Below are 16,929 nucleotides of genomic sequence, written 5' to 3' on the forward strand. Positions count from 1 at the left end.
CCAGGCGCACGTCAGTAGAAAGCGGGACAGAGAGGAGGTTGGAGAGAGAGGTGAGGAGGGGATGCACCAACAGCAAAGTGGGGGGGGGGGGGTGGATGGGGCTATGGAGCTGTGGTGAAAATGGATTGGAAGCATGTCTCTCATTACAGCTTGGGGGAGGCTTATTGTGAACCACACCATTGCCTGAAGCTTGATACTGGAACATGTTTACAGGATGTGAGGAGGTAGGAATACACTGATGAAACAACACAGACTTGTGTGGCAGAACTGAAAATACAGCTTCAACTCATGGTGTTTCAAAAAATACGACTTTATATAGTGAGTTACATAATATGCAGCGTACAGCTTATGTAGCTTGTATTAAACATAACTGTTGGTGCTGTAGGGTATGATGCTGTAAAATACTGTGGGCAGGGATTATGACAAAGAGTGAGAGACTGAAGAGAAGATGGGGTTGTGCAACTGTGCAACTCTTAACGACTCGCTTTGATTGGTTGAAGAGAGATAAAGTGAAGAAAATAGGGCAGTGAAGGATAAAAGGAAAGACAAATGAGGAGAATCCAAAGAAAAGAGCAGTAGGAGGGATTGCCTGAGAGGACTTCCACTGAGTTCACAGTTTGCCGGCACATGCTCAGTGGGCACTGCACTGCAGTTAATACTCGGTCAGCGTTGATGGATAACGAGTGCCATGCGGACAGCTTTAAACACATCTGCCACACGATGCACACACACATAAATTAAACTCAAATTCTCAACTGAGCCACAATAAGTCTTTCCAGGGCTTTTCTGTCATGCTGTCATGTCAGACTATCGCTTTTTGTACAAACAGCTGCACTGTATTCCCTCAAGGGTCTCTCCCAATCTCTGCACATCTCAGTACCAAACAACGGATCAATATTACGGCAAATCAAAGAGATCACCACCACTGATGACCATGCATTTCATTCTTGTGATATATAAATACACACCTTAGGATGTAATTAATAGAAACAGACTTGTTTTATTTAAGGCCTGAAAGTGTAAAATTATTTCCCCATCCTGTCATTTTGATAGAATGATAAACTGCCTGGGGATAATGAGGCCATTGCAGAGGAAGCTGCCTCATTCTGCAGCTTCCTATTCTGCGTGTCCTTGTGCAAATGGCAGACATTTGCATAACTAACAGCACAAAAACAATGCAGCATCAAATAAAGACCAGAATAGAGTGAATCACATCATTTACTGTACTAATGAACTGTGACCATGAATCCATAGTAACAGTGTTTATTGCTCTAGGAGTTGCTAAAGTTACTGATTTTGAAATGTCTTCTGCTGGCTTAACATACATTTAGTGAAAATAAAACTTCCAAAAAAAAAAACAGATCTGTAATTGCCAAAACAGATAATAGTAGCTGACATCTAATCAATCATACTAATCAATGAGTTTGCTGAGTTGAGACGATATCTGTTGCATTTTCTCTGCAAATGCTCCAGGTAACTACATGAGCTTCATATTTCATTGACTCAAACTTTAATTAGTGTAACTAGCCCGAAGCACATCTCAAGTGTGTGTAGAAACAAAAATCAGAGTACCTGGAGCCTCAGTCAAAGAGAAGCAACATTATTATTGATGGGATCCCTGAAGAAATGAGTGGAACATGACAAGTCACGGAAGCCATCTCACGCAACTGCCAGTTGATAAATAGAACTCCCTCTCAAGACTAGTTATTTAGTGTTCTGCTCTATGTTCTTTAAGATACCTAAGTGGTAATGTCATCAAATGCAAACTAAAATGTTGAACCTTTTTGGTTCATATCTATCCTCTGAGCCAAAATCGTAATTGCTGTACAGCCAATATATTCATCCCACCCCCCAACAGCTGGGGATAAATACGTGTATGTGTGAACCATGTGTACATAACAGCAGGTAAAACCATAACAAATTTGAGGAGAGTTTGATGCATCTTAATAGAAGGACAAAGAGAGAAAGATTGTATTGATGATTTATTGTGGGACCCTGTAAATGTTCTATGGACATTTTTGTCATCTTAAATGAGGGCAGGGATAAATAGATGATATAATAAATACAATTAAATAACATGACATTTCTGAGCACTTGCCCAGACTGCAGAGAGAGACAAACTGAAGTTCCACAAGGACAAATAAAAGAAGTGAAAAAAAAAAAAAAAACCCTCACTAGTCATCGGATGGTATGTATTCCTCTCCGCTTTAAGAAATGCTCCTCTGTCTCTCTGCTCTGTCACACTGTGGACCCAGGGAGAGCAGGGAAATACGAGCAACATGAGTCCTTTTTATGGTTCAGTGCAAGAGCTGCAACTCCATTTTCAGATAGGAAAGGACACAATGACAGGTCTGTGAGTCTGTGGCAGGAGTCTGTTAAACTCAGAGGGGTTCCCTATCCTGGCAGATGTCATGAATTTTTAATATTTGCTCTGAATTGACTATAAAAAATCATATGAAAATGGATTTCAGGACTTGCCTACAGCCATAGGCTACTTTAACCAATATCCATTGGTTAGCAAGTGCATGTTTTCTATATGATAAATTAATGACGTGTATAATTACTGCAAAAGTTTTGACGAGAGCTCAACATTTTGGGAAAGCTTACATAAAATTCTCCACTGATAACACTCTACAACTAATGTCTGTGGACTGTACAGGACACAAAGCCACTGCCAGCAGGTGTTTAGATTAGTCTAACAAAGAGCACACAGGGAGAAACAGCGAGTCTGGCTGGATTAAAAAGGAACACAATCAGCCTGCAAGTCCATTTCAAACCCACTAATTTACCTACTAAATCTGCAGAACCATCAGTCGTGCCATGACCACCTTAGCAAGTGTCAAGCATGTTTAAAGGGACACAGAGCTGCTCTACCAAAGTAAGGCTTTCCACCAGCTGCTGCTGTCTAACCCCTTACAAGCCTTTGGAGACTTGCTTAGCCCTTGGACTTGGAAAGATGCATGGACACCTTTGACTGTATTACCTTTGGACAGGGGATGGTAAGCTTTTGTGCTAAGCCTAACTAACCTGTCTGCTGGGTCTAGTTTTATATTTAGCATAAAGACATGTGAGTGGTCTCATTTTTCAAGTCTTTCTCTGAACAACACACCAAATATGCATATTTGCAAAAAATGATGAACCATTAATTTGTAGCTAGGGACAAGACTTTCAAAGACTGGACAGTTCACACTTACAGACTTAGAGTTTGCCTCAAGTGTCAAACATTACTAGTCTTTGACAGTCTGGAAGAAGCACTCACCTGAAGACTGAGTGAATATAGTAAACAACTTGTTGGCAAATAAACCTACAAATCCTTCAAGACAGAAAATTCCTGTCTACTTGTACCAAAAGTAGCAAAGACAAAATGGACCTTAAATAGTGGAGTGGTGGCAATATATCTTTGTAAAATGAAGCTCTGTTCAGGTAAAGCTGAATCAGGTCCAACAAGGTTTCATGACCAAATCACTCATAATTGTCTCTATAGTCATTAGGGTATGATAACTAAATGCAAAAGCTGCTTACTTTAAAACGATATTTAAGAGAATCATAGAATTATAAAAAGCTAACACAATATAGATCAGCACACACCCAATCATTAGTCACAGTAAGCATCAAATAATGGTCAAGCAGCCTTGAGTGGCTGTAATTGGTAAAATGTCTATGGATGCTCCACCTTCAATGTATCCACAGTGAATGTGTCAGAGTTGAAGGCTACAGCCTTCTACAGCACCTCCACTTCTTATCTAGTGAGTGCACTGCATTGGGTTTTGTCAACTCACTGAAAGCTTGGACAGCAGTTCACGAGGAAGGTAGTTTTAGAGGTTTGACGATGTGAATTTCTTTTCTGGATGCCAGAAATGCAGCGGGCATGTGAAGTTTTCAGCATAACAACCGGTAAGGGAATGATTTTACTAGGCCTGGGTATAAGAGCTCTAACAACCTAGATTTTAATGTGATTTTAATGTGACCACGCTGTCTAAGATACAATAGGGAAGGTATTAACTGTCACAGCATCTATACACACACACACCTCACTTTTTCTATAGTGTATCCAGCAGCACAATACTGGCCAGAAACCATTTCTGTTCTTGTCAAAGACAGCAAAACACAATCCTTTACGATGTCATTACAACACACTTCTGCCACTGTGTAGAGAATGGACTAATGCAAAGGCTGCACATTCATCACAGAAGCGAGAATCATTATGCATTAATATAAATTAACTGACACCAAAAGGTGTGTTTCTATGTTAATGACGGCTATTGACAGACTAGTAAACACACCTTCTCACAATTCTTATTGACATGTTCTCCACTGACTGATCACCTCTTTCTTGGCTGATAATCCAGATTCACTGGCCAGTTTATTAGGTTCCCCTGTTCAACTGGTAATTTCTAATTAGCCAATCACACATCAGCATTTCTACAGGCACTTAGACATGAGGACATGCTCAATATGATCTGATGTTCAAACCGAGCAGCAGAATGGGGAAGAAAGGTGATTTAAGTGACTTCAAATATGGAATCAGTGTTCGTCTGAGGATTTCAGAAACTCCTGATCTAATAACATTTTCACACACAACCATCTCTAGGGTTTACAGAGTATGGTCTGAAAAAGAACAAATATTCTGTGAGCAGCAGTTCTCTGGGTGAAAATGCCTTATTGATGCCAAAGGTCAGAGGAGAATGGCCTGTCTAGTTTAGGCTGATAGAAAAGCAAGAGTAGCTCAAATAACAGATCATTACAACCGAGGTATGCAGAAGAGCATTTCTGAGAGCAGAACATTTCGAAGCTTAAAGCAAATGGGCTACTGCATCAGAAGCCCACACCAAGTGCCATTCCTGTCAGCTGAGAAATAGAAACCGAGGCAAGAATTAACAAGGGCTCAGTTAAATTGGACAACAGAAGATTGTGCCAACATTGTCTTGTTTGATGAACCTCAGCTTCTGCTGTAACATTGAGATGCAACCTTCGGGTCAGAACTTGGTGTTAACAACATGAAAACATGGATCCATCCTGCTTTCGATCAATGGTTCAGGCTGGTGGTGCTGGTGTAATGGTGCAATATTATTTGCTTGGCTAATTTTTGTGCTCCTTAGTTGATCATAGTCTAAATGACACAGTGTACCTGAGCATTGTTACTAACCTCATCCATACCTTTATGACCACGATGTACATGTGATGGCTATTTCCAGCAGGATAATGCATCATGTCACAAAGTTGAAACCATCTCAAACTGGTTTCTTAAAAATCACAATGAGTACAGTTCATTGTACTCTATCCAACTGAGCACGTTTGGGATGTGTTGAAATGGGAGATTTACATTATGGATGTGCAGCTGACAAATCTGTAGCAACTGTGTGATGCTGTCTTGTTATGGACCAAAACCTCAAAGAATTGTTTCCAACACCTTGTTGAATCTATGCCAAGAATTAAGATGTGAAGGCAGTAAGGGGTCCGACTAGGTATTAGCAAAGTGTACCTACCAAACTGGCTGCTGAGTCTATATTGAGCTACATGCTGCTTGGGTCTAAACATAACAACTGATTTGAAAAGGAAAACTAAAATTTGAAAATAAAGGTTTCCCTACCTGAGTGTCTGATATTGACACACGTTTAGACTCCACTGTAGGCCTGCCAGTCACGCGAGGGGAGATGTGCGTGTAGCCTCCTCCAGGACATGATGACAGGTAAGTACCTCTTTCTTGCAGTGACAGCTTCCTTCCAGTCAGGCGAGGCGCCAATGGACGAGTCCTCTTGGCCTGAGCACCATCCTGTTGCACCCCACCACTCCTCATGCCATTTGCAGCTGAACTGTCTGACTCTTTTGTCGTTATGGCAGCCATGGCTTCGGTGAGACTGCTGGTCTGTTTGTCAGCGTCCTCATCCAGCCTCTCACAGCAAGGGTCAGTGCTCGTAGCCATGACTGGTAGGGAGGTGGCAGCGGCCCAGGAGCAGGTGGCAGGGAGAGTACTGGGGAATGCCCACCAGCATCAAAGTGAGCTGGTCCAGCCTGGGGTCACAATGTCCAGGTTCTCACCAAAGCTGAAAGACACAGGAAGGGGGTGTGAGCTCTATATCAACATTTGGATCAAGAGAAATTCTAGATTCTCTGTCATCGTATTCTCTAAAGGGTTATTTCTTTGCATCTTGGAAGTTTTTAACTTCTCTGGCAAGGCTTCTTCACTTCCAACCTGTATGCATTTAAATACGGATGAAAGCCAGGCATAGCATTCATCATACCATCATCTTAAACAAAATCCAGTTAAAACTTATACATTTTTTTCTGGTCATATCTGGCAGCAGGAACAGTAGTGAGACCTATGCAAGCAAAAAGGAAGAAGAGAAAATGTCACCTCTTTCTGTGGGTGGTCAGATGGGCCAACCTACTGTAGACATCCACTGATAAAACCCGACCGAAATACTGCAAAATTAATTATGACTTGTACCTCTGCTCCCTGTCTCCCCATCAAATGCTTGTGAGTGAACTAACACCACGAAATGCACACATACTATATGTGTGTGTGTAGTATATACACTCAATTAGCTTTTTTTTTGTACTGTGCTTTTGCTCTTTCGTCTGCACAGAAAAAGTCAGGAGTTTATCACATATCAAAGCTCTTTCATGCACCTGCCTCAGTTTTTGTTCTGCAGGTGGCAGAGCACAGATACTGAACGCAAATTAAACCAAGCAGAGCTGTCTAAGAAAAAGGGGCACTTGAATTCCAAATCCTCAAAAAGTATCCATCTATTTAAAGACAATAGAAAGACGTGTGGTGGTTGTTTTCATCCTAAAAAGGACTCACTTGGGTCGGTGCATGTGGGATGAAAAGACACAAGCTGATCAGAAGCAACGGAGCCAAATCCAAGTCAAAGTCACTTCTGTGGACGGACAGAAGGTGTTCAGTAAATAGGCCATGTTACACTATTTCTGAAATGTGTCAGGAAGGTAGAGCTTCATTTTCAAAAATAACCCTGTTCCACTTTGTCCAGGTGGGTCACACTCAATCAGGCATTTGCACAATTGCTCAAAACCAACTGTAGTGTATCACATATTCAGCCAAGCTACTGTAGCCGCATGGTAAATATTTAATCACACTGAGGGTAATGGTAAGTCCAGACTGAAATATTTGATCATATTTTAAATAGTGGATTGAGTGAAATGCCACATTATTACAGTATTTACCTCTTCCAAACCTTTCATGGCGCTGTACTAAAGCTTAGTTAACATTGTGTAACATCGTTGTCCATGTGTTCAATGATGTACTTTTGGCTGGTCAGTTTTGGTGCATGCAGCAGGAAGCTTGAAATGGACAAGCTGGAAGCAATTTTCAGTTTTCACAAAATGACAAAAATGACAAAAAGACAAAAATGGAAAAATGGCACTGTTCACATGCACATGGATCAAAGCATCAGGCATAACCACAGCTTAAATAGTGCCACCTTACCGAGTGAAATTTTAACTTTACAGCGAAGGCCAGCTAAATGTAAGGGGGAACATACAAGGAGACGAACACATGCACGTGTGCCATGGGCCACACAACACAGATGCAACCCTGGAAGCTATAAAACTTTTTGACTTATGCACCAGGCAGTGCAGTTGTATAAAGTGCAATTTTATCATGAATGTCTACTGAGCCTTGTATATTATAAGAGGAGGCAGGGAAACCAATTGCCCATCATGACACTCATCATTTGCCCACTTTCATTTGCATATTTCTGATGACTGTTATTCAAACTATGTAAATCCAGAGTGCAGGAAAAAGCTTTTAACTGTCAGCAGCAAGGGGAAATGCATTGTTAGACTCCTGACTCTATTGAGCACAAACAAAAACTAACTGTCGTATTTTGTTAATTCTTATCACAACTAGTGATTATCTGCCGCTTGAAACGAGGTTTCCCTGTACTGCAGCACTATTTAGGCTGCTCCCTGTGTGACCAATACCCTGACAGAAGCACTAGTGGTCTGGTTTTCTAGACCAGTTTAAAAAAATCCTGTAACCACACTTTCAATTTTAAAGACTATTCTCATTTGGTGCACCCCCTCCCCCCTTCCCCTCTCAGTGTTTACTCATACATATTTTCTCTGTTTTATTTGTGACACAGCATTTTCTTTATTGAGCATATTCTCTACTGAGCAGGTGTTACTAAGGATCCAGGATGTGAGAATTTTTGTGTGTGTTTGGAGCTTATTATGTTTTTGTCAGGGCCTAAAGAAAACTGGTGTGATATTAGTATGCCTGTATGTGTGTGTGTGTGTGTGTGTGTGTGTGTGTGTGTGTGTGTGTGTGTGTTTTGCCCTAACCATTTACCCAATACAAAGTAAAAACTTTGTATTACTTTTATGCTGTGACCAAGCAGTATAGTTCAGTATACATTCGTTTGGTCATTGTCTTGTTGTATGTGATATTGAGATTTAGAGGCTTCATAGATGGAATTTAAAAAAAAAAAATAGATAAACATTTAGATACACAAAGATGAAATACAACTTATTTGCAACTGCTCAGCATGATGTTGTCAGTGGAATAAATTAAGAGAAAAGTTAAAGGTGCAGTGACAAATTTCAAAAAGTCAGAGCTCATATATTGTGCAACATCATCTTATTAAATAGGTAAATAAACAAAGGACACGAGTGAAACCAGTGACAACCTAGAGAACATCATCTGAAGTGCTTTATAGCTGCCATCTTTTAACAAGTTTAGATGGAAAGAAGCTTCAGTAGAGCAAATTGCAGTGAGAGCAAGAGAGCTGCCTGTAGATGCAGCAAATGAATCCATTTGCTTCCATTAATAAACTATGTTCATCTTTAACCTGCTTCCGTTTGTCTCTCCTGATGTTTTGTTGTGTGCAGACCACAAATAGAGACATCCAAGGCCCAAATCAAAATGTGATCCTTGATTGGCGCAAAAGAAAAACAGAGAGACTCTAAAACAAACCTGACTAATGCACCCAAAGAAAATCATTCATCAGGTGGATGTTCATTTGTCTTGAGTATGTCAATGTTAATTTAGATGTTTCTTTACCTACCTTGGCAAAGTGCATGCACAGAATCAACAGTTTGAGGGCAGAAAGGTTTGTGATTTGACCTTGCAGTGATTTATTGTATGTTTTCTAGAAAATACAGTCTTTATCCATGTAACTGAAGTATTGAGGGAGACTTTGAGAGGAGACGACATGGTGGTATGTTGAAAGGATACGTTTGGTGTTTCTTCTCTTTAATGGGAGGCAGACAATTTCTTCTCTAGTCATAAACTGTGAAATTGAATATTTAAAGTGATGTGTAGCCTATTGCCTTATTCCAAAGGATCAAAAGCAATCAACTTTTGTGATTGTTCACTGGTTACAATGGGATAGGAGTAATGCAAAGCAAAGGTGAATTTTTATGGGGCATTTGTAAAATGCAGGATGTCAGGTTCTCTATGTTCTGCGTTGTAAGATCCTGATCTTGATGGACAAGATACTGTGGCCTACAATGACTCCCTGGTAAGAATTAACCTTAGCAGAGATCTGACATGGTGCGATACCTGAAGGAATCCACAGGCGACATTCACACTAACATCTTCTTTATATTGTGTGGTGACACAAAATTATTTCAGCAGTATGGGAGGGTCTAAACCTGAATAATCTGGATAACCTTCTCTAGACACTAGGGTCCACATTTTATAGAATCTATTAATCTTCTCACAAGAGTAGACCATTACTTACTTGCTTTCTCTGTGAAAAGAACCAAAGTACAGTGCATTAGTTAGATACAACATCACAGCTGGACGTAATAACTGAATAATCATTTACATCATTTTCCATTGACCAAGTTTGCAATTGTGTTTAACAGCATAGTAAAAATAAATCTGTGTCTGTTCAGGTATTTTGGCTAAATATTGGGTGCACTTGTAGGGTGCCTGTCTTGTTTCTGTGAGACGTCATGCTGTGTGTAAGTGATGGAGTGAGAGAGACTGATTCTGTGAAAGGCTTGTGATCTTTATGGTGCACTACTATTACACACAGATCTATAAAACATTCTTACACACTTACGGTATTACAGTAAATTTAAGCTGATCAATAGAAATGACAGTTGAAAGTACAAGCTAAATGTTCAAGCTTTGATCTCTCGTGTGCCTCACATTTTTACTAGCGCTGAGGCTGCCTGGGAGTCTGCTGGATGCTATATGTTTATCCCGATGTAAAACCGATATCCAGGCCAGAAGAACCATTAGCAAAGACTCACCTGCAGTATACATTGCTTTGTTTCAACTGTTATTTCTCCAGCATTAAAAAAAAAAATCAAAGAACAAAAATCTGTATGTGTAATTATCCAGCACTGTAGTCAAATTCATTAAAACTGTAGTACGTATTTGAGCCCTTAAGGGTCATAGTTTGATCAGTACAATTTTTTAAAATGAGACCACCAGTGCAGATGTTATGCTGAACCTAAACAGAGTATTTATATGTCACTAATCTTTCCATATGCAATATTTTAATGTCAAGCCTGTTACAAAACAATAAGAATTCAGGGCTCCCCATCCATTATTCGGAGTCCGGGCTAGGAGGGAACAGCATTTATGAGGTTAGGTGGTAATACAAATCTCTACTGATCAAATTATTTTAGGCTTAGCTTCTGAATAAAAGGCAACACAGAAAACACAACTGTAAAATCCTGAAGGGTTTTCAAAGAATACACACACTATACTCAACTCATAAAAGGCCACATCAGCTCAGACCAATACTGTACAACAATCTAATGGTGCTTAATATCAAATACGTGGGGCCACTATCCTTGGGTTGATCATACCTTCTCTCCTGTTGTCCTCTCCTTTCACCTGATGGATGATAGAGTGAGCCTAGGGAACACATTAGATTTGCATGGTGTGCACACACACACACACACACACACACACACACACACACACACACACACACACACACACACACACACACACACACACACACACACACACACACACACACACACACAGAACAAGTAATCATAGCACAAGCATAACCACAATAAAGTCTTAACAAAGACCTTTCATCCGCCCCATACACATGCACACTAAAGGCAGCTCTTCCCCATGTTCCTGCTGCTGTTTCACAAACAGTTGGCAGTGATTATGCCTCAGCATCTCCGACTGGTTGAGCTTCATTCATATGGAGCAGACTGCGCAGGATCTTAAGGGCCTCTGATAACAGTGAGAGAGCATAGAAATCAGCTATTAACTGTGATCTCAGTTCCACTAATGTTTGTGAATATATTTAATGTTAAGGATAACGAATTCTTTGAGGCACCAACAGATGCACAATTACACGTTAGTTTCCAAAATGCTTCACCAGAGACAGTTGTAGTCACTGCATCACACCAGCAGCTGTGCAAAGTAGACACCAACAGCCAGAGCCCAATTCACTCTGTAAAAGCATCTTCCTCAAGAGTCTTTTGAGGCTTTATTGAATTAGCCCATGTACCAAGCAACAGTTATTTACTTTTGCACTAATTTAATTTTCATTATTTTTCTATACATTTTTATACAGTCCTTGATGATAGAAGAATGTGTATACCATCTAAATGTGTGTTAATATTATATTACGGTTAAGTTATGCAATGCCTTATACATCGAAACTGCATGTAGCAGGATGCAAACCTGACCCTAAACCTAGCACAATAGCAATATGCTATAAAGTAACACAGAAGTTTGCATCCCACTTAATAAATACAAAATTTACTTTAAGTTCTGATCAACGAACATTTGTTCTAACTAATTTTGCAATACATAAAAAGATAAAAAATACAAAGTAAATCATAAAACTTGTTTAGTTTATGCTATTTCAAAATAAGGGGATGCAAACAACGGTACAATTTTCTGCAGCCGATATCATTACCTCTGTCATTTTTTTATTCATAAAAATCTAAAATACCCTTTCATAAAAGCAAGTGAAAGGACATAATTTACTGCTGCCTTTTTGTTAGAAACTAGAAAACAATTGTTGTAACAAGAATGTCTGTGATTGTGGTTAAAGAGTAAAAATTACAATATTTCCATCGGAATCGTAGTGGAATAAAAAATAACTACAATAAAATTTAAATTCTTCAGTAAAGTACAAGTAACTCAAAACTGTAGTAAAGTACAGTACCTGAGTAAATGTACTTAGTTACTTGCCACCTCTGAGACGCACACCCTGGGGCTGATCAACATATTGAAACTACTGTACACTGGAATATAAGTATAATTCTACAAATATAATAAAAATACTTTTGCGGTTAAAACATTTATGTTTAAATGAAAACATTTGATTTGTGCGGTAAACTAAAGTGTTTCACTTTCACTTTGCCAAAATGTCAATTTCTTTTCAAGGGAAGTCTGTGTGAACGTTTACACACAATTATAGTTCCATTCATTAAGAAATTACATACTTCAACTTCTTAAAAGAACCATGAAGTAGTTGCATCTCTTTGGTGCAATTACTATCAACATTCACTTTCTAGGCTAAGCATGAAAACATGAATCTGAAAGGGTGAAAATCAACAACCTAACACAAAGACATTTAAAACACCAGCAAACCATCACCACAAAATCTAGCTTTTAAAACACAAAAACAAATTCCATGATTGCAGTACTTTCCAGAAGAAAACACGTTCATGTGTTTTCACTTGTCACAGACTAATCCCTGGAACATTTAAATTCAATTCACAGGATTCGCAAACAGCTGTACGAGACAATTTACCCTTAACTACTTAACTAACACCTTCTTGTGTAGCCCGACAATGTGATGTGCTGGAGAAAACAGATAGCTTTGCTCCCTAACCTAGACAGAGGTTTCACGAGCAGCAATAAATTTGACTGGACAGAAATACCCCCTGGGACAATCCCAACCAAATCCAGGGCCACCCTCTCCAGGGTCAGCTGCCTCAGGCAATAATAAGCCTGGGATTACACGGGATATAAGTGTACAAACTGGCAAGTCGGATGAGCCAATTATTTATCCTCTACTCACACTGACAATGAGCCTGCAGTTTGCAGACTGCTTGCAGCATGGTTGACCTTCCTGGAATATTTAGATATGTCACCTAACAACGGGCCCTCCAGGCCTGGATCCCTGGGCCTCCAGCTACAACACAGAAGGTAACTGGTCTGCAGATTGGTGATATACACTAGAGGACTCACTATTTTTTAAGGTGGGGCGGAACCTGATATTGGCTCCACCCTCTGTCCTTGCGATACCACTCGGGAATTTTGTGTGCTGAACGTATTACTAGTTGATCATCTATTATTAGTTGGCACCAGTAGCACTGGGCCAGAAGGGGACAGCAAGAGAGGTTGGGAGAGTCAATATAGAAGAGAAACAAAATGCATCCTTCAACTGCTCCATACAAAGCTATCACAGTGCTGGAAATCTGTAATAATGTGATCTAGCAAAGGATTAATATGTTGCTGTGGAAAATGTGAAGCTATCCATTTTTTCCTATGGGCTTTGTTATTCAGTGCCCTCTAAATCCCTGAGAGAGGCACAACATCCCAGTGATCTCTATCCTTTCTCACCGCTGTTAGAAACCTGTGGTCAGGTGGTGGGCAGCCTGCCAGGTGAGCCCTGATGCACAGAGGCGGGTGCTCCCTGCAGGTTACTCTCATCTAACCAATGCCGCATCTAGCAAAATTTTGAGCTGCAGCCAGAAAACAAGCCCAGCTTTTATGGCTCATTACAGGCTGAGCAATAAAACAACATTCTGCAGTATACAAAAAAAAAAACGTCAGCAAATGGGATTATTCACATTTGTAACAACTCACAAAAATTTCAGCCCCAGCCACCTCAGGCCACCCTTATAGCTCTGCCATTTTTTTGCAAAGGAACAAAATAAAAAAATTAAAAAAAATCTTTTCTGCTTTTTCTGGCACTTGCATCTCATGAAACAGAAACATTGGATTTTTGCTCGCCTTGTACCTCACGCGTCGGTTTGGATAAAAGCGTCAAAAGTAAATGCATATTATTTTTACATTGAAGTGGCCATGGCAGTCAATAACAGAAGAAGCAGTGACTATGCACAAAAAACTGGCACCGTGCAAAATTTGTTATTTACTAATAGAATCTTTTGCAGAGATGGATGTTTCAGTGAAGGATCTGACAGTGTGAAGGCAACTTCTACAGACTTCAGTAAGTAGAAAATCACTGATCACAAAACAAATAAAAACAACACAATGTTTGCCAAGGAACAAAATAAAGAAGCCTGATAGATGCTGGCAGTACATTCTTTGGTCAGATGAAAAGCAAAATAAATTTATTTGGATTAGAAAATTCCAACATTATTACCATGGACCTGGCCAGGGATCCCACAGTCAGAGAAGTGTGCCAACGTGGAGGTGGAAGTGTGTGATTAAGGGGCCGCTTGAGTGCCAAAAGTATAGGGTAAATGACTTGAGGATGAATCCTTACACAGCCCCACTGGATAATGTATGTGTGGTTTTATGCTCTTAAAAATATGGCCACACGACCAACAAGATGATTCAATGCCTCTGCCTGTGGATAATGCTCTAATGAACACTATTAGTCAATTAGTCTAAGTACACTCATGTTATGGCCAGTTTTTCTGCAGTCAACAGTAATTTCACTTAAGTAGCCATTTCCTCTCTGACCTGGTTAGAGCCTTGATGTTAGTAACATGCAATCATCACTATTCTCTGTGAGCTTCATCCTCCATGGCAGAGCTATGGGGTGGCCTGAGGCGGCTGGGGCTGAAATCTAGCCGCTACACAGGGACCCACGTTTCACATTGCTTCTTTAAATTTTGTTTCCATTTATTTTATTTTATTTTTTATGAAATAATCAGCAGCTCATTTGGGATCAACTCCACTTATTTCTTTTGCCCCTAAGCCTTGGTTTTGCACATTCATGTGTAGAGTAAGGTTGTCATCACAGTTCACCCAATGTCAATAAGCCAGTTTGTGAACTAATATCTATTGTTAACTAATGAAATGACTGAGTCCTAGATGGTTCTGCTTTTTAAAATTCATATTTCCAAATCAATTGTATCCCTCTTGGTGATTGTGTCACTCCACTAAAAGTAGTGCAGATGGGCAGACTGAAAGAATAGATGTTATTAATGTTATTTACTAGTGTAACATTACTGTATTGTAATTGTAGGTAGTTACATTGGCAAGTGTGCACCGAAAATGTTAACGTTACAGAAGCGTCCCCATGTATTTATCGGGCACCCCTCAGCCATTAAAACCACCAATTTGGCTCTGATGACATATAGTGGTCTTGGACACTGTCCCATTGTGTAGGGAGAAATTTAAACCACTAACCCAATACTTCAGTTTTAGGGGAGAACTTAAAAATGAGAGAGCGCTTGAAAACAAATGGGAGAGATGACTCTGGTTTAGTTGGTAGAGCAGCCGTCCACAAACCATAGGGTAATTGGTTCTATTCACGGTCCTCCAGGGGCAAGACACTGACCCCCAAAGTTGTCCCTAGTGTCTGCTACCTGTAAGCCACTTTGGATAAAAGCGTCTCCTAAATGACTCTTACATTTGCTGCAAAACAGCATACGTTCTTTAAGCCGAAGGTGTTGCGGGTCGGGGTTGCTGATTTGTTGTGTATTTAGCGTAACTCTTTGTTTGATAGCATGAAAAATTAATCGTATTGTCATCAGCAAGAAAGATTTTGAAAATAATAAAAATAACTGTCCCTTGACAGTATTTCAGACAACAACCACTGCAAAAGAACCAGAACAGCACATTTTCCAAGCTAATCTGTCTGTTCCACATTTTTTAAACATCAAAACTAGATGGCACCTTCTTCTGAGCTCTTATCTCTTTGGAACAGGTTTTTGAATGTGTGTTTGATTGTTTAAAAAAAAAAAACAAAGAAAAAAAACCATTTAAACAAAATCAGATTGGAGGTTGTGATTTTCGTTTGGGGAAAGGTCACAGGCACTGGGCTACAGAGGCAGCAAGCTGCTGGTATCACAGATACAGCAAATGTTGAGACCCACAGCCCTTGGATTAATCATCCTAATAATGTTACTCCCTAAAGACACAGGATCTTAAATTTATGTGCATATTTTATAGCACATTCCATTAAAAATTTGCTCTAACATGTTTCATTATGAAGTTGAGAAGTATTTGAGTTTTACTGATATTCATGTAATGAACCAGTTGTGTTTGTCTTCCTACAGCTTTACTCTTATACAAGATTTTCACTCCCCTGAGCTGTAAGCCTTTTTCTCTCTTCATCAATAATGTTACCGGCAGCATTGAAGGGTTTCTTATTCTCCACCCTGGTGTAAGCTACAAAGAAAAATATAGATGCAGGAGCCAGGAGAGAGGAGCTGAGGTCGGTCGATTCTCCAGAACTAGAATGGATTTGAGGAACGGTTCACTGCCTAAAATAGGCTGCTCTCTCAAAAGGAGAGCGCTGCTGTCAGCTGGCCCAGGGTCAGATTCTGCTTCTCCCTCCTCCAGGATTTCATCAAAAACAATTCAAGCTCCTCTCTTTCATGTAATTCCATCATCCACACAGATGGATATTTCTATATTGCCAAGACGACCTGAGCTGAAATAGTAGACATGTCACAGAGAGAAGCTGAAGAGAGGAGTACTGTCAGCAGAGATCTTAGTGGGGGCTTAAGCTCCTTCTTCTTAGAAATCTCAAACCCGTCTTTGGAGGCATGAGAGACAATCTGCCAGATCATCCCCTCAACAACACTGCACACATAATTTATAGAAGCACCTCGTTAGTGCGTTAACTTGTGATTTTATGTTATCAAGCTGTGATGGAACTATACACACACCCATTTTAAAAGAATCTGTACAAAACTTCAAATAAAGAGATACATATTTACTATTTTAAACTATGTATTGTTCAAGCCTAAATTAATATTTTACATGTTGTCAACTCTTATGAGAAGAAAACCAAATGATGTTCAAGTGTGTAACAGAGGGTA

General features: G+C 39.8%; 1 protein-coding gene across 2 annotated transcripts in view; it reads right to left on the minus strand.

Moving 5' to 3' along the window:
- Positions 1–16,929, minus strand: part of camkk1a (calcium/calmodulin-dependent protein kinase kinase 1, alpha a) — a 52,073-nt gene that overhangs the window by 26,709 nt on the left and 8,435 nt on the right. For both annotated transcript variants that reach the window (XM_067493963.1, XM_067493962.1), the window contains exon 2: positions 5,591–6,044. In XM_067493963.1, the coding sequence (XP_067350064.1) occupies positions 5,591–5,923 (333 nt within the window). In that variant the 5' untranslated portion in view covers positions 5,924–6,044. The remainder of the gene's footprint in view (positions 1–5,590; positions 6,045–16,929) is intronic.

The sequence above is a fragment of the Channa argus genome, chromosome 24 (genome assembly GCF_033026475.1).
Source record: "Channa argus isolate prfri chromosome 24, Channa argus male v1.0, whole genome shotgun sequence".
Taxonomy (NCBI): Eukaryota; Metazoa; Chordata; class Actinopteri; order Anabantiformes; family Channidae; genus Channa; species Channa argus.